General features: G+C 55.4%; 8 protein-coding genes across 8 annotated transcripts; 3 read left to right on the forward strand and 5 right to left on the reverse strand.

The window, feature by feature from the left end:
* Positions 1-552: 552 nt before the first annotated feature.
* On the reverse strand, positions 553-2646 carry BKA78DRAFT_310982 (glycoside hydrolase family 17 protein). Its single transcript, XM_066888174.1, has 3 exons — positions 2107-2646; positions 1546-1809; positions 553-1445 (listed from the first exon to the last, which is right to left on the reverse strand). Exons 1-3 carry the CDS (start codon positions 2367-2369, stop codon positions 1046-1048), a joined length of 927 nt encoding a protein of 308 aa, XP_066745178.1. The 5' UTR covers positions 2370-2646; the 3' UTR covers positions 553-1045.
* On the reverse strand, positions 2646-5426 carry BKA78DRAFT_342656 (P-loop containing nucleoside triphosphate hydrolase protein). The gene is made up of 2 exons (XM_066890399.1): positions 5246-5426; positions 2646-5195 (listed from the first exon to the last, which is right to left on the reverse strand). Exons 1-2 carry the CDS (start codon positions 5363-5365, stop codon positions 2868-2870), a joined length of 2448 nt encoding a protein of 815 aa, XP_066745179.1. The 5' UTR covers positions 5366-5426; the 3' UTR covers positions 2646-2867.
* A 100-nt stretch (positions 5427-5526) lies between these two features.
* BKA78DRAFT_310985 (heat shock protein DNAj) lies at positions 5527-6744 on the forward strand. The gene is made up of 3 exons (XM_066888175.1): positions 5527-5839; positions 5890-5905; positions 5957-6744. The coding sequence occupies exons 1-3, from the start codon at positions 5780-5782 to the stop codon at positions 6514-6516; spliced, it is 636 nt and encodes a 211-aa protein (XP_066745180.1). The 5' UTR covers positions 5527-5779; the 3' UTR covers positions 6517-6744.
* A 3110-nt stretch (positions 6745-9854) lies between these two features.
* On the reverse strand, positions 9855-12323 carry BKA78DRAFT_294453 (uncharacterized protein; the record flags this gene model as incomplete). Its single annotated transcript, XM_066886356.1, has 2 exons — positions 9855-11552; positions 11610-12323. The coding sequence occupies 2 exons, from the start codon at positions 12321-12323 to the stop codon at positions 9855-9857; spliced, it is 2412 nt and encodes an 803-aa protein (XP_066745181.1).
* A 3808-nt stretch (positions 12324-16131) lies between these two features.
* BKA78DRAFT_310993 (ATP-dependent RNA helicase dbp10) lies at positions 16132-19100 on the reverse strand. The gene has a single exon (XM_066888176.1). The coding sequence runs from the start codon at positions 19032-19034 to the stop codon at positions 16248-16250; it is 2787 nt and encodes a 928-aa protein (XP_066745182.1). The 5' UTR covers positions 19035-19100; the 3' UTR covers positions 16132-16247.
* Positions 19101-19308: 208 nt separating this feature from the next.
* On the forward strand, positions 19309-20303 carry BKA78DRAFT_351749 (single-stranded DNA-binding replication protein A medium subunit; the record flags this gene model as incomplete). Its single annotated transcript, XM_066891231.1, has 4 exons — positions 19309-19333; positions 19368-19483; positions 19532-19636; positions 19689-20303. The coding sequence occupies 4 exons, from the start codon at positions 19309-19311 to the stop codon at positions 20301-20303; spliced, it is 861 nt and encodes a 286-aa protein (XP_066745183.1).
* A 115-nt stretch (positions 20304-20418) lies between these two features.
* Positions 20419-21200, reverse strand: BKA78DRAFT_249166 (uncharacterized protein; the record flags this gene model as incomplete). The annotated part of the gene is made up of 5 exons (XM_066884448.1): positions 20419-20496; positions 20550-20695; positions 20786-20881; positions 20941-21047; positions 21106-21200. 5 exons carry the CDS (start codon positions 21198-21200, stop codon positions 20419-20421), a joined length of 522 nt encoding a protein of 173 aa, XP_066745184.1.
* A 416-nt stretch (positions 21201-21616) lies between these two features.
* Positions 21617-22319, forward strand: BKA78DRAFT_239354 (NADH:ubiquinone oxidoreductase intermediate-associated protein 30; the record flags this gene model as incomplete). The annotated part of the gene is made up of 4 exons (XM_066883899.1): positions 21617-21673; positions 21731-21908; positions 21960-22203; positions 22259-22319. Coding segments are annotated over 4 exons (540 nt in total), but the record flags the coding sequence as incomplete, so codon positions are not given.
* Positions 22320-23841: the final 1522 nt, after the last annotated feature.

Raw genomic sequence — 23841 nt, forward strand, 5'->3', positions numbered from 1 at the left:
GTCACTCGAGATCTTGACTTGAGCCTCTGCGCACCTGATTTGAGGTCGCGTGCCACAAACCTCGGTGTGCTTGTGACAACAGTATGATGGCCCGTTGCGCTTGCACCAGGGCTGAGGAGTATAAAATCCTTCACAGTTTGGCGGTTGACTGAGGGGCAGAATTCTATGAACTGCGACCTGCGACCTGGGCAAACGGACACTTGGAATTGAGCTGTCGACTCTTTGCGATGTGGGCAGCTCCGATGGACGCTGAATTTCTTGGGCTTGTTCTTGAATCCGCCAGAGTTCAGCATGTAGTTTGAGACTTGTTCTCCATATTGTCATCGTGGTGAGCGTCGTAATAGTACCATGAAGAACGAATTTGACTGTCTCCAGTCACAATTTGTATACTCCGCAGAGGGTCTTCGCATGCCGGGACAAGCAGCCAATGAGTCACTCGAGATCTTGATTGGAGCCTCTGCGCACCTGAATGAGATCACGTACGTCGAGCTTGAGTGCCCCGTGACGGAGCGATGCGCTTGATCCAAATAGAAGGAGTACTTAAGGGTCATGGTTTGGCGGTAGAGAAACGAGTAGAAGTGTGCTAGCTGCGGCAAGGACCAGTCTGCGTGTGGATAAGGCTACTCTTTTTCCTGCGGTCGGGGTGGTCCAACTCGGAATTGCCTTTGACTTTGTTGGATCCGCCCATGTTTTCCAGTGTTCGGATTTAGACTGTGGTAGTTCCAGCACAGCACAATTGAAGGGAGGTTCTTATTCATGGTGCTTCGATGATGGGAGGCACCTTGCAGTGTCAAGGACAGGCATCGAGGAAGGAGGAGTAATTCTTGATGAACAGCGGAGACACTTTATCACTCGAGAGCACAAGCGTGTGTTAAGAATTAGGTAGACTTTCAGTATACCCATAGTAGTAAAGAAAAGGAGCAGTTTGATGTAGGCCAGGAATGGCCCTGGGCAACGCCCACATCAAGGTGCTCATGGCCCTTCAACCGATTCCTCATACTCGCCATTCGATCCTTCCAACCTCCCTCTCCGCCGGGTATCAAAATCAAACAGGCTTGCAGCTCAGATCAAACTTGGGCTTCCGATCCGCGCCCATGGCACCCCAATGCTTCTCATCAGCACTCTGGCCGTTCTGGCCCACGGAATCGGGCTTCCACGGCTCGTCAATGGCCTCGAACATGAAGACGTTGACGCCCCAGGTGAGCATGCCACAGATGCTCTGCGAGTAGTAGATTTCGGCGTCGTCGGTGCTGGCCTGCGCGGGTCCGTACGACGAGCCGCCGGTAGTCGGCCAGCCCGTCTCGCCATTGTAGATTTCGGGCGCCTTCTCGGGGCCGCCCGCCACGGTTTGGATGTGCGCAATGGCCGACGCCATGTCGTAGAAGTAGGTGGCCGAGGCGTTGGCGATAGGTGTAGCTTGCCAGTAGGCGAAGCCGTTGGCGAGGCTAGAGTGGGTGTCAGACTCGTCTTCTTGAGGTTGCAAAAGCATGGGGAACCAGGGTCCAAGCCACCCATCAAATGTTGCAGTGAAGGTTGTAGACTTACATCAAGTCAACGCCGCCCTTGACAATGGCATCGCCGGTACCGTCGGCCCACTTGTTCCAGCTGTCGGCCGTGCCGCACTTGACGCCCTTGGGTAGGATGCGCTTGACCTCGTTGATCTTGTCAAGCAGCTGTTCGCCCGTGAAGTTGCCTCTGTAGAGACACTCGGAGCCCACCGTCACGCCGTAAAGCTGCTTGGCGAATTCCTCGGTAGCATACTTCTGGAGCGCTTCCTTGTCCGCGTTGAACGACTCGTCGGTATCGGGCCTGTGGGAGGGAGATGATTAGAAATTGGTTTTGTTATGGAGCATTGTAGTGAGCGTAGATTGGCTTGATTGAGATTCCTCAGGCGGGATCAATGCGCCGGCGGACCCGTTCTCCACGCCAAAACGTCATGGCGGTGGTCCCCTTCTGGGGGCCCGCCGGACAGGCGACCCGACGAACCTGGGGAAAACGCGGGGACGGCGACAATTGAAGTTTCGCGACACCAAACGCGCCCACACATTCAAGTCCGTCCAAGCCCGGCATGTAAACAGAAACAAAACAGGGGAAAAGCAAACGCACCACACGCCCAGCATGACCTGGACCCCCTTGGCCTTGGCGGCCGGCAAGATGTTCTGCGCGACATTGCAGTCGCTGGCCGAGTATCCACGGACGAGCGTGCTGTTGGCGTTGGTCTTGATGGCGTCAAAGTCGTCTTCGTAGTCCTGCTGCGTCTTGCAGCTGCCATCCGGCTTCTTGGTGCCCAGCGAGAAGCCCAGGCGGCCGCCGGCCGACACGGCCGTGATGAGGGTGGCCGTCACTGCGACGAGCGACGTGAGACGCATGTTGGACGCTGGGTGGCCACGGCAGATGCGGATTGAGGTGCGAGTGGGTCGAGGAGTGGATGCCGCTCAGGGTCTCGTATCGCAATTTGCGATAATGGTCGAGACGGAAAGGACAGGCGCGCACGCGTCCAAAGACTGAGCGCTTATATCGTTCGCAAAGTCAAAAGGTCGAGTGTCTTGTGGTCAAAGGAGCGACGATTGCAAGAGGTGCAAGGTGGGGTGTTTGTGAAAAGGGCGGGAAGTTGAAAGGCTTGGGATATTCTCGCTGTGTGGTTCATGAAACGCTTGAGTAACTACAGCCACAAACGCACCTGAGTGGCTGCAAGGTGCAAATTGAATTATCCCCATGGGCAGCTAGGCCCTTTTTGGCAGCTTCGTTCCAAGTTTAATAACCTTAGCTTGAACCCTGCCCCATTCCAAACTACAAAAACATTCCCCGATAACACCCCTGTGCCCTATGCAACAAAAAGTCGTGACAAAATTCAACATCGAACTGCTCTACTCATTCAGCACACCAGCCGCCAGAGCCTCCAAGTCTTCAAACGTCTCTGGTTCCGCGGCCTGTGCCTTCTTACTACCCTTCTTCTTCTTGTGACGGGGCTCATCGTCCGAATCATCTTCAAACCACTTCTTCGGCCTCTTCTTCTGCGGCTGCTCTTTAACTTCCTCGTCTTCCCCATCGCTCTCCCTCGTCTCACCCAGGAACTTGGCAAAGTCGTCGAACGCTTGCTGTTGATCCTCTCGGCTGCCAAGCGCAGCGCCACCATCTTCGTCGCTGTCGGCCTCGGGATCTGCTTTGGCGCGCTCTTTTCTCTTGATCTTCTTTGCCAGTCGCTTTTCTTTGGCGAGAGCCTTGTCTGCCACGTCGGCCTGCTCGACACGTTGGCGCTCTTCTTCCAAGAAGCGCTGCCTTTGCTCCTCGGCCGTGCCCTTCTTCTTGAAGTCCTGTTCGTCCTCGAGCTCGTAGAGCTCGTGAGCATTGCCCTCGTCGTCGAACACAAGCTTTTGGCCGTTGCCCTTGAATTTGAGCAATTTCTTCTTGCTCTTGAGTAGCTTTTCGCGACGTTTGCTGTCGATGAGGAGTGGGTCCTTTGCTCCAGGCAGAGCGACGACCTTCTTGCCATCTGATTCCAGAGCGTCTGTACCAACAGACGCAGCTGGCGCTCCTTCTGCAGCAGGAATGACTCTCTTGACCGTCATAAGATCATCCTCGGAATCAGAGCTCTGGTCCTTGGATGCGGCATCATCGTCCTCACCGCCAGAGAACTCATCTTGAATAAGCTTGCTGTAATGTCCGGAAAAGACGTCTTGGTTGGTGCGCTCGAACATTCGGTCGTACTTTGTGCGGACTTGTTCCTTGGCCTTCTTTTTCTTGGTTCCCTCGTCCTCGGAGCTTTCATCCTCAGACGACGACAAATTCTGGCGTGGAGCATTCTTCAGTTCCTTTGCGTTGTCACCCTTCATGAATTTGATGCGCGGTGCTCCAGGTAATCCAAGACTGGAGGCAAAGTCCTCCAGCGGTAGCTTATTGAGCTGGAATATTTCCTTGTCCTTCATGACGTGAATCGACTTGACGTAGGAAACAAATGCTTTTTGACCAAGGTATTTCAATTGCGGGTCCTTGAACAACATGTTCTGCAATTGATTCTTGATGCTTGCCTGCTTCTTCTGGCGGACGCTGATCCTTTCAATCGGTACTTTTTTGGTCTCAAGCCGCTTCAGCATGCCCTCCTCCTCGCTTGGATCCAGGAAGAGAACAGCGCGACCTTTGCGCTCATACCGAGCCGTACGGCCAACGCGATGAATGTAGGTATCTGCGTCTTCGGGACAATCGACCTGGACGACCCAGTCGACGGCGGGAAAGTCGAGCCCACGAGCAGCGACGTCGGTAGCGAACAAACACGAGGTTTTGGCGGCAGAAAACTTGGACGTGATATCAAGTCGTGCTGTTTGCTTCTGGCGACCGTGCAAGTGAAGGAGCGGGATACCGGGTTGCATATGGCGGAAACTCTCGTACACGAAGCGAACCTGTTTACCGGATGAAAGAAAGACGATGATCTTGGACTTCTTGCTGGCCTGAATGAATGACCACAGGGTGTCGAGCTTCTCCGACAGTGGGCAGATGACGTAGTTTTGCTGTAGCGATTTTGGCGTTGCCGTCTCCGCAGCCTCGTGTACAGCAACGTACTCTGGATCCTGGAGGCTCAGTCTTGCAAGATCAGAGACCTTCTTCGTTTGCGTCGCACTAAACAGTAGCGTCTGTCTCTCTTTCGGGAGGTAGTCGATGATGGCATCCAAGTCGCGTTGAAATCCCATGTCCAGAATCCGGTCGGCTTCATCCAATACCAGCATTTGCAGGTTGTCCACGTTGAATCCCACAGTTTGACTAAGGTGCTGGAGAATGCGACCCGGGGTACAGACAACGATATTCATGCGCACCAAGGCGTCTCTTTCCTCTGACAAGCTCTTGCCACCAATGACCAATCCTGCTGCGAATAGATGCCCCTTCTTTCCGACACTGTAAAGAACCTCAAAGATCTGGATCGCAAGCTCGCGCGTCGGTGAAATAATCATGGCACCGAGGCCAGCGTCGGCACCAACACATTGCGAGCGGTACAGATTTTCGAGGACGGGAATGACGAATGCGAGTGTCTTTCCACTTCCAGTCTTAGCCGCGCCGAGGATGTCTGAGCCTTTCAAGGCTAGAGGTATAGCCTTTGCTTGAATATCGGTTAATGCGGTAAAGTGGCTAGACTTGAGGCCGGCTTTGGTAGGTTCGGAGAGAGGAAGGTCGGTGAATGATTTGAACTCTTGCCCTTGGAGGTCCTACGCATTTGTCAATATCTCTGGCTTGTCCTGAGCTTTGGAGCACTCACAAGTTCTTGCACTGCCTGTGCGAGCTTCTCGACGTCGACATCGCTGCGCTTGCGCTTCTGCGATTGTTGCAGCTTCTTGACCTTGGTAGGTTTCGTGTGGCCTGTAAGTGCTCCAGCCATGGCTCAAGTTTCGACCGCGAACTCGGAGTTGGTGGCTGGTAAGAGTGTCGCAAAGGCGGTCGACAAGAAATTTGGGAGAGGGAATGCACGGACCACTGCGATCTTCGCCATCCGTGGACCCACCACGGCGGCGCGCGGGCAGAGTGAGAGCAACCACAACGGAATTTATGTTTCAAGTTAGATCTCTAGGGAGCCTCCTTTATCTTTTGGCTACATAGGGCTTTGAATCACTGAGAATTCTCAATTGAATTGCCGGAAGCAGTCGTAGTTGTGCGTGCTACCAAGCCGCGGACCCACCATCCGCAAAGGCGGAAGGTCGCGCGCTGCCCGCCAGCCCTACCGCGTCTCTACCTTATCAACTCTCTTCTACTATACATCTCCCGCCACCCTCTTCCCCCTCTCACTCTCTACACCATGACTGACGACTTGGAGGCTCTCAGCGAACTTGAGAAGGAGGCCAAGGAGTTTGACAAGGTGCGCCCTCTCCCACAACCGACAAGCCTCTATACTGACACATGCGACAGGATGCCGAGATCGACCGTACCTTCACCCTCAGCCCAACAAAAAGAGTATATGCTTACAATACGACAGGCATTCTCAAAGCTTTCAAGCTCGACGCCTACGCCGTCCTCGACCTCAAGCCCGGCGTGCCCGAGTCCGACATCAAAAAGTGCTACCGCATCAAGTCGCTGCTGATACATCCGGACAAAACGTCAAATCCCTCGGCCCCCGATGCATTCGACAGGCTCAAGAAGGCACAAACAGAGCTGATGGACGAAAAGGCGCGAGAACGGCTCGACGAGGCCATAGCCGACGCGCGCATGCTCCTCATCCGCGAGAACAAATGGACAGTCGACAGTGAAGAGCTCAAGACACCCGAGTTCGAGGTCCAGTGGCGAGAGAAGACCAAGCATGTCTTGATAGACAACGAAATGCGCCGCCGCAAGCAGGCGCAGGCTGCGATGCGAGAGGAGGGCCGCATACAGAAGAAGGAAGACGACGAGATCGCCGAGCGCAAGCGCAAGCGGGACCACGAGGAAGCTTGGGAAAAGACGCGCGACAAGCGCATCGACAGCTGGCGCGACTTTCAAAAGAAAGGATCGGCGAACGACCCGAAGAAAAAGAAGAAGAAGCTCAAGCCAATTGGTTGAGCTGCTCCGAGTGGGACACTGCGAGCTAATACCCAAACTCACATTTCCTTCATTGCAACAAGATTTATAGAAAAAGTCTCGGCGTGGTTGGCTTCAATCTGATTTCCTCGGCGCTCGAGGAGGAATCGGACGGACGGGTACATTGATGGCTTAATCGTGAGTAACAACGGTCTCTACTTGCATAGTAGATATACTCATTCAATACAAGTTTGAAAAAATTGGCATCAACTCCTCACGGCGCATACATGCCCTTGGACGGAACATGGATCGCTATAAAACATGTGAGTTTTGCATGCTCTCAACACCGAGCAACGGCAGCTCCTTGTATGTCGATTTGACTCGACGGTAGGAAGCATGTGAGACTTGTATTCACGGGCATGCAAGGGCAAATTTGCAACCAGGACCTGGTGCTGGCAGACTCCTGCTGTGCTGGGTCTTGAAGCTGCTGGTGCAATGTTCCCTCTTCCATTCTGCATGTTGACAGCATGCGGCCAATAAACCTCAAAACCGGCAGAGTGGCCCCATGCAGCCTCTGCACCCAACGCCTGCGACTCTTCAACACAAAACTAACCCAGCGCAGCGCACCAACCCCTCCATCATCCGCGCACGCACAGCCACCCTCTCAAATGAGCTGCACACTGCACGTTTGCGGCACTGGACTCTGCATCTGCGTCCTGCCAACGCACATTAACTCGGACAAAAAAGGAACACTTTCGCCCCTGATCTGGACCTCGAGCGAGGCTATAAGCGGAAAAGAGACGATGCCATGCTTCCAACGGCGTCTTTCAGCTTCGTGTATTATCAGCTTACTGCCTGCTTCCGCCCCCTTCCCGCTCCATTGGAACCGCTCTTGTTTCCCCCGGAAACCCCCTCAGTCGAGCCAGTTTTTCGTTGTTGGGGCTGGAAACGACGCATACCCCTGGTGCTTCCCCTGCTAGCTGGCGCTCGCTCCTGACCAAACACCAACGTCCACCAATCCCTTCGGTAACGGCGTCATCAAACGGCCCGCAAACGGCGTTGAACTCGCTCCGCTGCCAGGCATGATAATGTGAAGCGCTGCTGCACCGGGAGACGAGCTCTCGGACGCAAGAGCTTGCTTCCTTGCCGCAGCCCGCAAAGCGGCGACGGACATGAATCCAACGTCGAGCTAAGCAATGTCGCGCAGGCGCGGCGGAACAAAGTAAGGCCAAGGTCGGTAGAGACGAAAACTACCAGGCATCGTTCGACCACCGGTCCCACTCCACGGCAAAGTGGGCCTCAAGACGAATCATTCGCAAAAGTGGCAGCAGCGTCGCTACGGCGGAGGGCGTTGGCGGCAGGAACCACCGACCTCCTTTCCCATCGACGCGAGGCATGATCCACTCGACTTCCGCCGAGCCTCTCCCATGTGCAGTTGGCAGACAGTACATACAGCTTGCGAGTGAGGCGAGCACGTTTCCACAGCGCCGGTACCGATGGCCGTTTGTCATGGACTAGCTTGCTGACAAAACAGCTTCGAAGGACTCGACAAGAAGTCTGCTCATACCGTCGTTGGAATCACTCGCTCTTCTCCATCTCATTTTCCCAGAGCTGGGTCGTCGGCATTCATCGAACCACCTCGATAGCTCCCTGCAGCGCTTAGGTTTTCTTCCGGCTTCCCCTTCTGCTCCCCCTCCCCCAGCCTCTCTACATCAAATCCTTTTCCCTGGAATTGCTTACCTGCGGCCATCGTTGTCCTCGTGCTCGCCTCGACGATCGCTCCAATGCAAACGCTGCGTGTTCCCGTCAATCCTCCTGTACCTAAACCCTTCTCTCCCCGACCACCCGTCTCTGGCATCCATTCATTCACGCACCACCACAACTCTCCTTCTCGTGTATAGACGGGCGCTTGGATGCATGCCATATATTGCATGAGCCATGCCTCACTCCCATTACCTTCTCACTAATGTCCGATCCGACACGAGATGCGCATTTCGCAGCGAAGTCCACGCACCTGCCTGTCCAACCATTGCTCGCCCGCTCCGTGGGTTCTGCACCTGTCATCATCTACATCCCGCAACGTCGGGACCGTGGCGCCCACGTGCGCTCTGCAGTAGCTCCTCCGCGCCGCATTGTTTCCTCCCGACTGCTGAGTCCCGTGGTTCCCCCGACTGCATTGCCTCTTTGCTCGTGCTCGTGCTTGTGCCTACTGCCGTTGTGTTGGCGACCCCAGCCGGCCGGATTGGGTCGAGTTGACTGCACTGCCGCCGCCGCCGCCGCTGCCAGCACCGCCTACCTCGCCTCGCCTCGCCTCGCCTCGCTTCTTCAGGTGAGTCTCTTGTCGCGCTGTAGGGCTCGGGCGTAATCAGGCGAGTGGGCGGACTTGTCGGTAGTTGTCAAGGTCGGTCGGACGTAAGGGGAAGGAGGGGATGCGCGCAGGACGACTTTTGAAGATTGTGGATAGAGATGGATGGATAGTCGCGCGCACAGTCTGTGCCGTATGCAAGCTATTTAGACATCCAGCATCACATGGGACGAGACGAAATCAGACGTGGTGTGTCGAGCCCAGAGGAGAAGAGCTACAAGAGGAACGGCCGAGCGTAGGTATCAATGTAGACGTATGTACAGCTGAGGTTCAAAAAAGTGAAACTTTTATCCCGAGAGGACTTTGAATGGTCAAATCGAGCGAGCGTATGTACAAAGCGAACGTGTTGCCGGAAATTTGCATTTGATGAGTCGGCAGGTATCAGGGGAGAGGGAGAGCAAAGAAAGATATTCGGCAGTGAAGAAAGCGGAGAGGTTCAAGATTGGTCTAAAGAGAGCCAAAGGGCTTGATGGTGAATGAAGTGGAAAGGTAAGAATTGGGACCGGATGATTTATCCGAGGTCGATGGGTGGAGACGAAGACGATCGAGAAATATGAGAAGGTCGAAGATCAAAAATGAAAAGACAATGGAAACGGTTCAAAAACACAAATTCCGAAGAGCCGACGAGCCAATGTACGTGTGTACTGTATAGACAAGAGACGACAAAGATAAACCCAAACCGAAGAATTCGACATCCAGCCCATGGGCTGTGCCAACGATGCCATCCCAAATTGACGACCGATAATCGACCCAACCGCCTGAGTCGTAGACGGAATAAAAGGGAAAGAGAAAGTATCGAACAAAAAAATCAGAAATCTTGCCCCCTCGAAACCCATGGACGTAGGACCGACCACGATATTATGAACAAAGATGGAGTGAGAGAAGGAAAATACGGGGCAATCTGTGCGTGCCATGCCGCCAGCCAGCCAACTCAGTGACGTCCGAAAAGGGAATAAACAAAAGATCACATCCAACCATAAGACGACAGGGAAGATTGAGCGGTCAGCGGGTCCCATTATCCGCTCAACATGTCCCTGATGTTCAGCTTCCGCCTCTTGCCACCCTCTTCCCTCTCCCGCTCCCTGTCGCGTTCTCGTTCTCTCTCCCGTTCTCTCTCCCTTTCTCTCTCCCGTTCCCTCTCTCGTTCGCGCTCCCTCGCATCCCGCTCGTTGAATGCCCCTGGTGTCTGGACACCTTGATCGCGTGTACGTCCGCCGGGAGTGAGAGGGAGCGGCTCGAGCAGGACATTGCCAGTGGACGCGCCAGGGCCGGCTTGGTGTCGTCCAAAGTAGCTGCTTCCCAGGTGCAGAGACGAAGGGCGCGTCGGCCCGTGGGTGTAGTCTGCGTGTCCTTGCTGATGCTGATGATGTGGTAGTGGTACTGCTGCGGCCGCTGCGGGTTGATGTTGGGCGGATGCAGGGCCTGAGCCTGGACCATACAAAGAGGGAGAAGGCAGTGCCGAGCGCGGCTGCGCGTGCGCCTGTTGCACCTGTCCGCTGCCGCCGCTGCCGATGTAGCGTGGCTCCGTGAAGTGGTAAGGGTCGCGTACAGTGCGCGGAAAACCCTCATTCGCGCTTCGAAGGGACGGAAGTGTGTCTACCCCTGTGCCCCCGCCGTTGCTACCTGCGATCTGGTACTGCTCTGCTGTTGATCCGCTGCTGGACCAACTGGACGGCCGGAATCGCGGTGCCGCGGTCGACGAGGCCGACGACTGCTGTTGTGTGAGGGATGGATACGAGGGAGCTGGAGTAGGTACGGAGGGCGCTGGGAGCGATGAGCTCATCGCTTGGAAACTGAAGTAGGATGTGTACGGCGAAGATGGCTGGGATACTGTCGTCAGGGGTGAAGCTTGGAGTTCGCGAGCTTCGTAGGTGTGTGGAAAAGGATATTCGGATGTGGTAGGAGTGCGTACTGCAGCACCATGGGGAGTGTGGTGCGCTGAGATGAGCGAACTGTTTGGTGTCGCAAAGAGAGGAGTCGGGCGCCGTTCCGGAGTATGAGATTGTGGGCTCTGGGGAGGATATGGCGGAAGAGTGAGGGAAACGAAGAAAATGGAGGTCTTTGCGAGGCGTATGTGGACTTGGATATCGCGAGGACCAATGAACAGCGACTTAAAGCGGCAGGTGAAGACGCGGTTGCTGTAAGGCTGGCTCAGTCGATCGAGGTCCTCGTCTTCTACATTTTGCAAAATCTCGCGCTCGCCACGAGCAAATATAGGCGCAAGGTAGGCGGGCTCAACCCTATCCCTTTCCTCCCTAAGCTCGCCGCGTAGTCGTTGAAACATGTCAGGAGGATTCGGCTCAACCAGGTCGGTGAGATCCAAGTCCGACATGTCTTTTCGACCAAAGAGGTTGCTGAAGGCGGGATTCGTCCTGATGATATGGAGATCCAGATTCAGGAGCGCAATCGGTGTGACCATATATTGCCTTGGGGAAGGTGGTGCTGGATACTGGGCCACATGTCTTTCGGATAGGGGGCTCGGTGCCAGACGCGTTCCTGGGAAACGACTGCCTGTCGGCAGGCCTGATATCCTGCGATTAGCTCTGAGCGGTCGAATTTGCTCGGGCCTTGCAAGTCCCGACACGATTCCAGAGATTGCCGAGTGCTCACTCGTTGAAGTGGACGCTTCCAGCTCATTTTGACTGGAGCTGTCGTGTACGTCTCGAAGCCTTGGTCGTCCTCGTTTTTTGTGCTGAACATCGAAACAGGTAGCCTACGAAGATGAGGTACGTCAGCGATGGAATGTCAAGTTCGTTGGAAAGTCTCGCACCTCTTTTCCAGAAGCCACGCAGCGCATGCACGGCCGTTGGACATCGCAACTCAGGTGAGCCCGCTTGCAATTCACACAAGCCGAGGCAACGTGAGCCTTGTTTCGACGAGCCGTCTTTGGGTTTCGCAGGGGGATCTGGCCGGCAAGAGCGGCGTCCTGAGGAACAGAAGCAAGTGTTGGTCCACCGTAGCCGGAGCCAAAACTACCAGTCCTTGCGAGAGGAGAGTAACCGAATGGACCCATCTGGGGCTGCGGTCGTGGCTCTGCAAGCATCGAAGCGGTGGGGAGCCTTTCCTGAATTGCCAAAGTTCGCGGGTCCTGTGGCGGATCACTTGTATTGGCAGCTGTAGGTTCCCGTTGAGTTTGATAAATCCTCCTTGGCTGGAGCTCCACTTGGCGAGGTTCGAGCCGACCCGACGAACGGTTTCCAGGTTCCTCGAGCGCAGGTCCCTGGGGATACCGGTGTTCATGCTGCTCTGGGAAATGGTCGAATTTTTCCTTCTGCTGATGATGCGTTCTCGCGCGTGGTGGTGGTGACGGCGGCTTGTCTGACATGGGAGGGGACGGGTAGCTCTGCTGCAGTTCGGACGCGGCAGAATAGGGTCCGTATGAGGGTTTCCCACGGCCGCTCGGGCTCGATTTCCCGGAATGTTGGAAGCGTCCAATGGACGGCGCGACAAAGCTCGAACAAGGAGGTAGCTCCAGTACATGCATAGCGCCTCTGGGCCAGGTACACAGCGAATGACGTTTTGAGCCTTGTAGATGAGTGCGCTCTGTCTACCACGCGGCTATAGTGGAGTGGGTCAATGGTCCTGGTCGGGGTCGTATGATGACCATGTATGCGGTGGATTGTGAGTTATGTAGCTCGAGCACGTCTGTTACCGGGCGGTTCCTTGTCAGTCGTATGTCTTGGAGATTTGCTGGCGAGTAGCACGAGAGATATTTGGGAAAAAAGGACCTCCCAGACATGCAGTACGCAGGAGAATAGATGGGGTCAATACCTGGGAATGACGACAATCCCTGGGGCGTTTGAGGCGGGCAGGGCCCCGGCGTGCACGCTCTTTTTTTTCTTTCAGCTTGTGCAGGTAATGACTGACGGATGATGTGCCGGGAAGGGCTCGTGCAAAAGGAAAAGCACACACACACACAGCCCCGAGGAACGGGCCTTAGAGTTGCATCAAAAGGCAACTTCTGCACATGGACGCCCGTGGCAAGGCAGACGTCGTGCGGGCCCCACGAGGACCAAGGGGCAGCGAACAGGGGGGCAATAGCTTGTCAGCGATGGAGGCAGCAGACAAGCAAGCCAGTAAAAGAGGTGGTGGCAGAAGAAGAAACACAACAAGAGCAAAAGAGACCCTGTCCAGGTGGTGATCATGGCAATAAGAGAGGGCGAGAGATCGGCTTGGGCGCTGTGCGGATTAGGTGCTTAGATCTCCCATTCTAGATCCTGGTTGACAGTTGCATAATTGGACGGCGGCCGTGCCACGAGGCCCGTTGCCGGGTCGGTTCACGGCCGTGGGGAGGAGAGTGAGGTGCATTGCGGCGCGGCGCGAGACGGGGCAAGGGCATGGTGGAAGTGGAGCTGGTGGACGACAGTTTCGCTCCGGCTGATCATGGTGTCGGTCAAGCGCCCGCGGGCAGGCGAGCATTGATCAGATCGAGGGGGTGCGTGCTCGAGCAAATCTAGCAGTCGTTGGACCCGCCGCAGGCAGGCTTGACACGGTGGAGGGAGGGGGCGCGGCAGTTTGCCATGGCATGGCGGGCGTGGTGGTGCTGACACAGCCGTGCTCACTCAGGTTGAGCGTGCCTAATCGATGATGGCCCCAGGGCTTGCCTTGGCTCCCAGTCAGTGGTGGCCGTCAGCTCCAATAGTTGGCAGAGTGGCCATCAAAAGGCGTTCGTTTCTTTTGATCGGCCGGTCGACGACTCCGATAGGAGGCCCCCATGAGGATTGCGAGCATGGAGATTGCGAATGTGGCTTTCTCACAGACAGGGCCCTGCAGGGGCGGGCTGCCAGTGCTATTGGAGAAGGCGACCGAGCGGGCAGCGTCTCCTTCTGTTTGTGGTTCAGCTTTTCTCCACGCTGTCACCGGGGCTGCAGATCTCGTTCGACTCACCCAGCAGTAGCCTTTGCTTCTTCCCGAGCGAGGCCCCCGCCGTCAACGATTTCAATCTGCAGCCACAAACAGCAGCGCGGATGGGGCTTGGGCCGGGAGGGGAGTAGTGGCGGCAGCGTGGTGGAGATGGACAGCTTTGGGAAAAGCGGCGGCAGTTGGTCACAAGAAGCAAGCCGACGTATACGCACGCAGGGGAGCCGTGACGAATGGAGATGTTGTCATGTGGGATGCAGAGGGCGTCGTCGGTCAGCGGAGCCAGGCCGTGGATGGCCGCGTTCCGAGTCCGTCCCAAATGATCCAAGTCCCGGAGAGGAGGCCACGGCTTGCGCATACAACGGCTGCTAGGGGCGTCGGCAAAGACCTAGTAGCTAGGGGCCTGGGCCATGATCGCCCAGATGGGCCAGCAATGGGCATTCGATGGGCCAAAATGGCTGCGTTGACGGCGGGAGGGTGCAGCGTTGAGGATAGGGCTGCTTCTCGTCGTCCGTCTGTGCTTTGAATCTTAACGCTCATTTGGAGGCTCAAATCCTTCGAGATTCAATGGCGGATAGACACATGATGGAGAGAGCAGCTTGTTGTTGTTTTTGCAGAGTGGACGCCCAGATTATGCCTCCAACAACATGTCTTTTTTTTTCGGCAGGGGTTGAGTGCATAAGCGACAGACAGTCTTGAGGTTGTCAGGAAAGACGGAGCGGGAGCCCTAGCGAGTGGGAGGAGTGGCGCCGGCCGGCAGCGTGGCAATTATTCTCCCTCTGGATCCTGTTCCAAGGTCGGCGGTGTTGATTAATCTCCATTTGGACGGTGGAGCGGCGGTAGTGGGAAGAGGAAGAGGAGGTGGACGAGGGCATTTGGCTCTGCATTGCGTTTGCCTTGCATTAGCATTGCCGCCGGAGCCCGCACCCTGGCCCTGGTCCTGGTCCTGGTCGCCCCTACTCCCTGTCACTCTGGCCGCTGCCCTGGTCCCTGTCGGCCATGCGTTGCAAACGCTGAATCAGCTCACAATGCTTTTCTGTACGTATGCACTGAGAAAACTAGAGTCTCAACTCCTGTTGTTGCTTGTAACAGATGTTCGCGCTGGCTGTACTATCGGTTGCCATTTGCCAACGACCCCCAACCAACAAACACCATGGATCCACCCGACGCCGGTAGGTATCCAGAGTTGACACCCAAAAATAAAAAAGAAACCAAGCCCTTTTTCGTTTCCTGTCGTCATCTCCGAAGTCGTTTTCTTTCTCCAGCGGCTCGGGCGCTTGCGGCTGATCCACCATGGCGTCCGTCGACCCGTCGCATGATGTTTTTGGCACCCCCCACAAAGGGCAGGACACTCAGAGTCCAGAGCCACCTCTGTGCGCCGATCCGACCTCAACACCACAAAAAAAGCACCCAAACTGTCACACGCTGTCTCCGACCAACCTTCTCTTTCCGAAATTTGGTGGCGCCCCTCGTCAATACTGTCTCTCTGTCTCGTTCTCCCTCCCTGCTGCTGGGCCTCACCTACTCACCTTGGGGCTGGCTGCGTACACTGCGCGTGCTCGCCATGCGCCAAGCCGTCATCCTGGCATAGCCCATTACCTATCCGTGGCTGGCTGCCCGCGGAGAATAAAATGAAATCTCACAGGCGCCGCCGCACACCTCTCCACCACGAGGGAGGCAGAAGGGCAGGTCCGCCGACCGCTGTCTACCATAGTAGGAACTGGGTTGACTCGAACCCGTAGCCGAGACCGTGGCCCTAAGACCAACATTTCCCCATGTGGCACAGCAGCATGCCGCTGCCCTCGCCAAGGAAATATCGCCGCTGGCCCTTCATTATAATCTCGTCCCTCTTCATCTCAAATCTCCAAATAGCACCGTCTGCCCTTTCTTCCTTCGAGTCCTCCCGTCCCATTTCGTCGCTCCCCGTGTATTGGATCAAGATCCCACCCACGTCGTCCAAATTCGCTCATCGTACTTGCCCCCATCCCTTGGCGTGATCTCATCCCGGTCCCTGCTCCTACTCATTTCTCTTCGCACTTCTCGATTCGTTCGCCCACCGCTGTCCTGCTTCCTCGTCTAGGCACCTACCCACCTACCTAGCTAGTGGCCCATTGACATGCGCGTCGAGGACCCTTTTGTTTGTCCGGAGCCCCCCATTTCGGACCATTAATGGCAAGCTACGTATGGGATGCAGCAGCAGCAGCAGCATCAGCGTGCGGCGGCAGCAAGGATGGAACCAGCTGCGTGCCCACGCGCAGGAGGCCACTCCGACATCACGACGAACCACTTGTTCGGGTTACAGCCGAAGTGGATTTTTATAGGGAGATATGCGTAAGCACTGATTCGAGCCGGCAGATCGACGCGCCGCTCGCTGCTTTTGACCGTCACCATCCTAATCAAGAAGACATCTCTTTTTCCTTCCCCTCATCCTTGACCTGGGCTGCCCATCCATCATTGATGATATTGATTCAACCGCCAGTACCCGCCCACCACCACCACCACCACCACTACATGATTCTTACCACTGTGCCCTTCTTTCCCCACACGCTTAGAACTTCCCCTTCTTCGATGGCCTTGCATTCTTCGCCTTTTTCTTCGCCGCCAAGGCCCGCGACTTGCGCACATCGTCCACACCCTTGAGCTCGCTCTTGGCCCCCACGCCGTCCCTGAACCGCCCGATGCGCTTCTCCTTGGCCTCATCGACCCTCTTCTTGCGCACATGGTAGTCGTCGCGATACTTGTCCGCTTCCTTGGGAGCCTTGACCATCTTGTGCCTGAACCGCTTGCCTCCCGCGGCCCCATCGCCGCTAGCAGCACCACCATTCGAGGTATTCTCCATCTCGCCCGAGCGCTGCATGCGGCCCACCTTGTTCGTCTTCTTCCACGCCTCGAAGCGCCCCGAGCGGAAACTCGCCGGAATCTTTTGCCCGCTCTCGCCCACAATCATCTTGGCGCCCTTGCTGCCGTCCTCGTCGTTGGCCCGCGCCACGTACTTTCTGGCCTTCTTGTCCCAGCGCATGCCACGGGGCCGGCTCGCCTCGCCGAACCCGCGCGCTTCGTCCTGTCCCAGGTCCATGGCCGCGCCCCTCGCCTCCTCGACGAACGTGCCGCCGCCCTTGGATCTGTCGTTGCCTCCGCTGTGGACGCCGTAGCCTCGCGATTCGGCAAGGTTGAGCGTCTTGGGCGTGTAGGACATGAAGTGCTCCGGGTCTTGCCATGCGTTGGCCGATACGGCCTTTTTCTTGTCGGACTGAGCGTTGGAAAAGGTGACTTCGAGCTCGTCTTCGGACGCAGATGCCATGTCAACGTCGACGTCTACGTCTCCAAAGGCATCGTCATCGTCGCTGGCGTCTTGTGCATCGTCGTCGCCTTCGGTATTGCCCATAGAAACGTCGTGTGATGGTTGCGCAACTGCATCGGCTGCCTGCTGGCGTCGTCGCGGTTCAATTTTTGCTCGTCGCTGGCGCATAAGCTCCGCCGCTTCTTCGTTCTGACCCCTTTTTCCAATTTCGAAAATGGTCTCAGAAGGCCGGAAGCCGCTGATGCGAGCAAGCATCTTCTCCCTTTCCACCTCTGCCTTGTCCACGTCGTCATTGAAGAGCATGTTGAGTTCCGAAACTGCATCGGACGACGTAATCTCCTTGGCGCGCTTTGCGCTCTCGGTCGACGCAGAGTTGCGAGTGCGCATGTACAGCTTCTCACCCTTTGCGGCAACGACACGAAGATTGGCCAGGTCGGCGTCCTCGTCGAGCAGCTTGTTGACCCACTCGCAGCCCTGCGACAGCTTGTCGCGCACGAAGCCGCCGACCACGACGTCGTTGGCGAAGCTGACATCTTCGTCAGTCCGCCCCAAGACCAACTTGCGGCTCAAGAAGAGCTGCAGGTCGATTAGGTACGGCATGTCAGAATCGCGTACCAAGCTGTACGCCCAACCCTTGCGGCCCGCACGTGCTGTACGACCGACGCGGTGCACAAAGATCTTTGGTTGCGCCGGGAAGTCGTAGTTGATGACATTTGCCAACATGGGCATGTCGATACCACGTGCGGCAACGTCGGTAACGACGAGAATATTGGTCAAACCAGAGCGGAACTCGCTGACCTGGATTTTACGCGCAGTTTGGTCAAGGGAACCATAGACATGAGAAACAGCGTAGCCAGACGCACGCAGCAGTTGTGTAAGGTACTCGACATGGTGCTTTGTCGCGGCGAAGATGATGGTGGAGTGCTCTGTGGGCGAGTCGGACGCACTAGGGGCATCCGATTCGCGTTTGCGCTTCTTGTTTTTTGTCTCGTTCTTCTTTTCTTTTGCCTTCTTGGCAGCTTCGGTCTCTCCGAGCGGGATCTTGATCACGTCTTGAAGGATATGGATAAGAGCCCCTTCTTTCTCAGCGCTCTTGACCGTGAAGAATGCACTCTCGAGGTCGGGAGAAACTTTGCTCTCTGCGTCCAGACGGACAAGCTTGGGCTCCTGTAAACCGGCTCTGGCGAACTCGACGAGGGATTTAGGAAGTGTGGCGGAAAACAAGAGTGTTTGCCGGGTGGCTGGGAGCGCGTGGAGAATTTCAGCTAGTTGCGTAGCGAAACCCATCTCAAAAAGGCGATCTGCTTCATCAAAGCAAATGTACTGGATCGACGAAAGATCCAAATCCATCTCAACCTTCAGATGCAAGAAACGACCAGGCGTGGCAATGATAATGTCTGGGTTCGTCGCCATGGAGGCGAATTGGTCCTCGAGGCTGTCACCACCTACCAGAAGGATGGTCCTCAAATCCGTGCCACGTCCAAGCTCTTTCACAACCTTCAGTGTCTGTAGCGCCAATTCACGGGATGGCGACATGATGATTGCCCGCGCGCCGACCTTTGCGCTGTGCTTTTTGAGCTTCTCGAGCATGGGAATGACGAAAGCAGCCGTCTTTCCCGAACCTGTTCTTGCCATACCCACGACATCCTGACCTTCTAACACCAGCGGGATTGTCTTTCTCTGAATAGGAGTGGGGACCGAGAATCCTTTTCTGGTAACGGCTTTCAGCAGGTTGGCGTTCAGACCCATGGCCTGGAATCCACCGCCCTTTTTCACTGTCCTGCCTTTGAGATTCGACGATTTGCGGTTCGCCGCCGCCATTTGGTCCGCGATGAAAGCTTCATCGTCGCTATTTTCTTCTCCACCGCCCAAATTCAATTCTGCTTCAATATCGCCGAGATCGTCTTTGCTGGGCTTCTTCTTTTTCCGGGGAGCAGCATCTTCGAATTCGCTGTCGCTCGCGTCGCCTAGCAGATTTTTCGAAATGTCGAATTCGTTTTCGGAGAGCGCCGGGGAAACATCGCGATGCGGCATCTTGTCGTGAATGTGCAAGGGTTGGGAGGCCGGCTCTCGTGCGCGGCGAAAGTGGTGCGAAAAGTTGCGGCGCCTGGCAAAATAATTCTGGGGGAGCGCGAGGAGCGGGCTTGGCGAGCCAGCGGAAGCTAATGACTCGCGCTTATCTTATCGTGACTCAATTTTGCAGGGAGGCGCGTTTACCAAGGCGCGTTCGCGTCGGCGGCACGGGGACGTGTGTTGCCTGCCCGATCGTTCGACAAGCCGCTCTACAACTTCATCGCCACCGATCACAATGGGTATGCATACGTTGTGGCCTTGTACAGACCTCATATAATTGCTAATATCATTTAGACTACGGAAACTACGGCGACTACTCGACGACCTCTTACGGTGCTCAAGGTGGTGCTGGCGGTGGAGGCTTCATTCCCGGTGACGGCAGTCAAGGAAGCCCAGGAAGCGCGTCAAAGGTATGTCTAGTTGTATCTCGAGGCCAAACCGTTACTAATGTATCGTAGGGCTACGCAAAAGACACCCTCAGACCTCTCACGATCAAGCAAATCAACGATGCACACAATATCCACGAATCCGAGTTCAGCGTCGACGGCCAAGAAGTATCGCAGGTACGGACACGGAGGACGTCTTTTTATGAGAGCTCAGACTGAGGCTGTACAGATCACCTTCGTCGGACAGATCCGCAACATCTCGAAACAAAGCACAAACATAACATACAAGTTCGACGACGGCACCGGCACGGTCGAGGTGAAGCAATGGGTCGACTCGGAAGCCGAAAACCCTCTCGACTCCAGCGACAACAAGCTCACAGAGAATGCATATGCCCGCGTATTCGGGAAGCTGCGCATTTACGGCACCAAGCGCCACGTCGGTGGCCACATTGTCCGGCCCGTCACCGACTACAACGAAATCTCGTATCATCTGCTCGAAGCGACAGCGGTGCACCTCTTCTTCACCAAGGGTCCGATTGGGGATGATGCAAAGCCTGCGCAGGTTGCAAATGGCAATGGAAACGTTGATCATCCGATGGGCGGATACGATGCAGGTGCTTCAAGCGGCAACCCCAACCTGAGCGGACTCAGCAAGCTTGCACTGAAGGTGGTCAACATTATGCGGACAGCGCCGCAGAACAACGAGGGCCTGCACATGCAGGAAATCATGGCCAAGTCGGGCCTGGACATGGCCGACGTTGCAAAGGCGGGTGACGAGCTGCTGGGGGCAGGTGTCATTTACACGACTGTCGATGACACGACTTGGGCAATGCTTGACGTTTAAATTTCTATTTTCTAACCTAGGGAGGCAATGCGTCTGTCGTTGCACACAAATACGGGACATGGATACGGCAAAATGACTTGGGATCGTAAATTCATGGAGCTTGCAGGGGCGTTGCTCACTTGTTCGCTTTTGCGTTAGTGGAGAGAAACAAAATGCAAGCTGCGACAATAGCTATCGCCACGACCGTAAAGACCTGTTCCCCCAGTGAGTTGCAAAGGATCATTTTGGAGAAGAAAGGGCACATACAGTTTGTGTTTTCCACCCGCTCTGTACCAAAGCCCGTCTGGTACTGTACCGCGTGACGGTGTGAATGTAATTCGCCATTCCCGATGCCAAACACGCGAGCGAAAGCAGCCAGAATACGATGCCAAACGGCAGCGCGATGCGTCTTTCTGCAAGCACGGTCAGCTGAGGAGGGTTGTGCCCGTGATCAACTGCTGGGGAAAAGGTCGAGGAAATCTCATTCAACCCACGTGACATACCGAATTCAGACGGCTGGCTTTTGACATGGAAGCTCATCACGATGGCGACAGACACGATGGCCATGTATATGGAGAGACGGAGCCATGAGAGGAAAGCTTGGTCACGACGTCAGACTCGGTTGAGAAAAGCAAGTCGGGGGTCATCGCATCCGTACTCCGTTCATTCGCGCAGTGATCTCTTGCGTCCGATGTGTTGTTCGCAAACAGAAGAGGCCCAAGTATCGGACGTTCTGTGAAAACAAAACGATCATAGTTGTTGTCTCTTGATGCATCAATCGAATCAGCCTGGTCCCGTTTCAAAGCCACAGCATGCTACGCACTGGTTGATGATGACGGGCTTTGTCGGCAGCACGTGGTAGAATGGATTGTACGGCTCGTGCAACAGGTCCTCGTCTGTGTACTGGACGGCTGCCATCTTCGATGTGACGGCTACCCTGTTGAGGCTGAAGTTTGGCAGCCAGGTGTTGGAACACAAGCGGTCAATGGAAGACTGGTCTTGGTGTTCACTGCATGGTCGAGCGCCGCGTGCTGGCCGAAAATGGAACGTTGTAAAATATAGTGCATCTAATTGGCAGAGAGCGTTGCGCTAGCTGGAAAGCTGGTAATCTGGGCCGTGAATGGAATAGCTTGGTGACCCGAGCGCCTGCCCAATATCGTCAGAGTTTACATCATTGTCCCGTGTCGCGTCCTTTCAGACACAACTACTTCACTAACATCAGAATGGAGCGCGAAGATCCCATTGCGAATCGATTGTACTTGTTCGGAGGTGACGTGTAAGATTTCCAGACGAATTTCTTCAGTTGATAGAAACTCATCACGACTGGCAGCGCTTGGAACCCGGAAGATTGGACTGCGAGCGATGATCGCGTCCGCGGCGGAAGTTCCATCGTAAGTCACCGAGCGCCACTACCGAATCATGAAGTTTCAATCATTGATATCTCTCAGTCACACCTCGAGGTCTTGCCGCCAAACGACGTGGCCCGATTCTGGGGTAATCTCGACATCAAGACCCTTGGGGGTGCCGGATTTGCCAGTCAGCGTACTGTCGGCGACGACCGGACCTGGAATCTCGAAGACTATGAAGGCGTTGAGATCGTGATGGTGACCACAGAAAAGAGCGAAGGTAGCAAAACTTGTCCACGCCAAGCAGAGTTGTGCTGACCTCGCAAATCAGACAAGATGTACACATTCAACATCAAGAATCAGTTGCTCCCTCCAGATCCGGATACTGGAAGGGAGCAGTCGACAATCTCGTACGAATTCAATTTCAGAGCGCAACACAACAAGTGTTCTGCTGCGAAGATGGCCTTGTTTGTGCCCTGGAAATATTTCCGTGCTTCATACAGAGGCCGGGAGCCTCGCGATGCCCCTAAACTGGACTTGAAGAACATCAAAAGATTCGGCATCATGATACGCAGGTAATTAGAGACGTACCCTGCTAAATGAGTCAGTCAACACTGACATCAAAACCAGCTTCTTCGGCGGACAGGAGGGTGACTTTTCTCTCACTCTCAAGTCGATTGCGGCAGCAAAAGTGAAGTCTGAATTCCAGGAACCCGACGGCTTTAGTGCACAGACGTGGGACGCTGAAAAGGGCTTTCGGGCCCGTCCTGCTCCCCCCGAACCGGGAACCGCCGCTGCATTTGCTTTCGAAAGGCTTTCAAGATGGTCGGTAGCTAAAGGGGAGGCCAGATACCCACACAGACGCTTCCCTATGGTACCAAGTTGGTACTTTGAAGAGTATTCTCGGCGGCAAGTTGCACAGCTCTTCAACATAAAACCACCGGAGTTTTGGAATTCGTTGACATTTGAGAAACTCCGCGAGGCTGCGCCTTTGTTGAAAACAGAATGGACAATGGACCAGGAGGAAATCGAACCCGAGCATGGAAAGGATCTTGCAAACTACCTGACGTCCATCGCCGACAGTGTAATCAGAGACGCCGCCGAACATGCCAGGCAGCAAAAGCCGCAAGAAACGCAAGAGACAGCGCAGTCTGCTGAGCACAGCAAACGTATGAGCCCACTGGGCCGCGACCTCGAGAAGCAGGAGGACATTCTCGCCAGGAGTGACGTTTCATCAGGAGACAAGGTGCGTGATTCCATAGCCAATTACCTAATTCCTACTAAGCGACTGTCAAAAGAAAACTCCGGATGGACAGACTGCGCCCGCAGCCAGAGCTGCGCCATCACCGTACAAAGTCTTGTACGTTGTTGGCGCCTTGCTGTTGGCGCTCTGGGTTCTTCACCCGGGCAACTGCAAGTAGCAAATGGTTGTTCACTACCCCATGCCCGTCCTCGCGCTCGTGCTCCTCTCTGCTTACTTTCAGGCCCTCGTGGGATCGACCTTGCAGGACAAGGGAAGCTTGCACATGGCAAAGTGTTCCAATGGAAAGGGAAAAAGCACTTTGCGTGCAGCTCACTTGGGTGGCGTTCGGAGCGTATCAAAAGAAAAACAGCGGTTCGCTTCGCTTGCAGAATCCTACAGGAAGAAGCAAGCCTGGCGAATTTGTAAGTGAAAAGTAATCACTCCTTTAGCTAATCGGAATTTTGAAATGAGAAGACGCTACTCTGAATGTTGCACTCTAGTCTGATGTTGCCGGCAGCGGGCTAACCGTTTGCGATGCTGCTCAAGCCAAGATCTGGTGATCCTCACGTTTGAAAACTGGGGAAGAAAAGCACGCTGCTTCATGGCGCGAAGGATCCAACGCCCTGGTGGCTGGTGGGAAATTCCACTCGACTTCCACTGGGCCGAGCCCCTGGCGCTCACTCACTCGACAGCCTTGGACTTGACAGCTTCCAAGGCTCCTCCGACCTACAGAAGGCTGGAGTTTCGCCAGGCAAGAGCCACCGGCAATGGCTGAGACAGGGGGTCCGGATGACTTGTAGCAGGCGGTCACGAGAGTCGTCTCGTCAATCAACCTCAGGACAGCACCCGGGAGCCTGCAGTGCGGGTTTTAGGGAAATTCAGAGAGATGCGGCAATCTCGGCTCTACCAGGCAATGATCCAAAGGAGCGGTGACGACCAGCGACATGGGGATCAGGGCTTGAAACGGAAT

This window comes from Phyllosticta capitalensis, assembly GCF_038381095.1.
Source record: "Phyllosticta capitalensis strain CBS 128856 chromosome Unknown BKA78scaffold_4, whole genome shotgun sequence".
In the NCBI taxonomy this organism is placed as follows: Eukaryota; Fungi; Ascomycota; class Dothideomycetes; order Botryosphaeriales; family Phyllostictaceae; genus Phyllosticta; species Phyllosticta capitalensis.

What these genes read in the sequence shown, in the direction of transcription:
- BKA78DRAFT_310982 (XM_066888174.1), bottom strand. Translation starts at nt 2,369, where the DNA reads ATGCGTCTCACGTCGCTCGTCGCAGTGACGGCCACCCTCATCACGGCC. An exon ending in CAGGTCATGCTGGGCGTGTG is followed by an intron (nt 1,810 to 2,106) that starts GTGCGTTTGCTT and finishes TCCCTCCCACAG; the next exon opens with GCCCGATACCGACGAGTCGT. An exon ending in AAGGGCGGCGTTGACTTGAT is followed by an intron (nt 1,446 to 1,545) that starts GTAAGTCTACAA and finishes CACCCACTCTAG; the next exon opens with CCTCGCCAACGGCTTCGCCT.
- BKA78DRAFT_342656 (XM_066890399.1), bottom strand. Translation starts at nt 5,365, where the DNA reads ATGGCTGGAGCACTTACAGGCCACACGAAACCTACCAAGGTCAAGAAG. An exon ending in CACAGGCAGTGCAAGAACTT is followed by an intron (nt 5,196 to 5,245) that starts GTGAGTGCTCCA and finishes ACAAATGCGTAG; the next exon opens with GACCTCCAAGGGCAAGAGTT.
- BKA78DRAFT_310985 (XM_066888175.1), top strand. Translation starts at nt 5,780, where the DNA reads ATGACTGACGACTTGGAGGCTCTCAGCGAACTTGAGAAGGAGGCCAAG.
- BKA78DRAFT_310993 (XM_066888176.1), bottom strand. Translation starts at nt 19,034, where the DNA reads ATGCCGCATCGCGATGTTTCCCCGGCGCTCTCCGAAAACGAATTCGAC.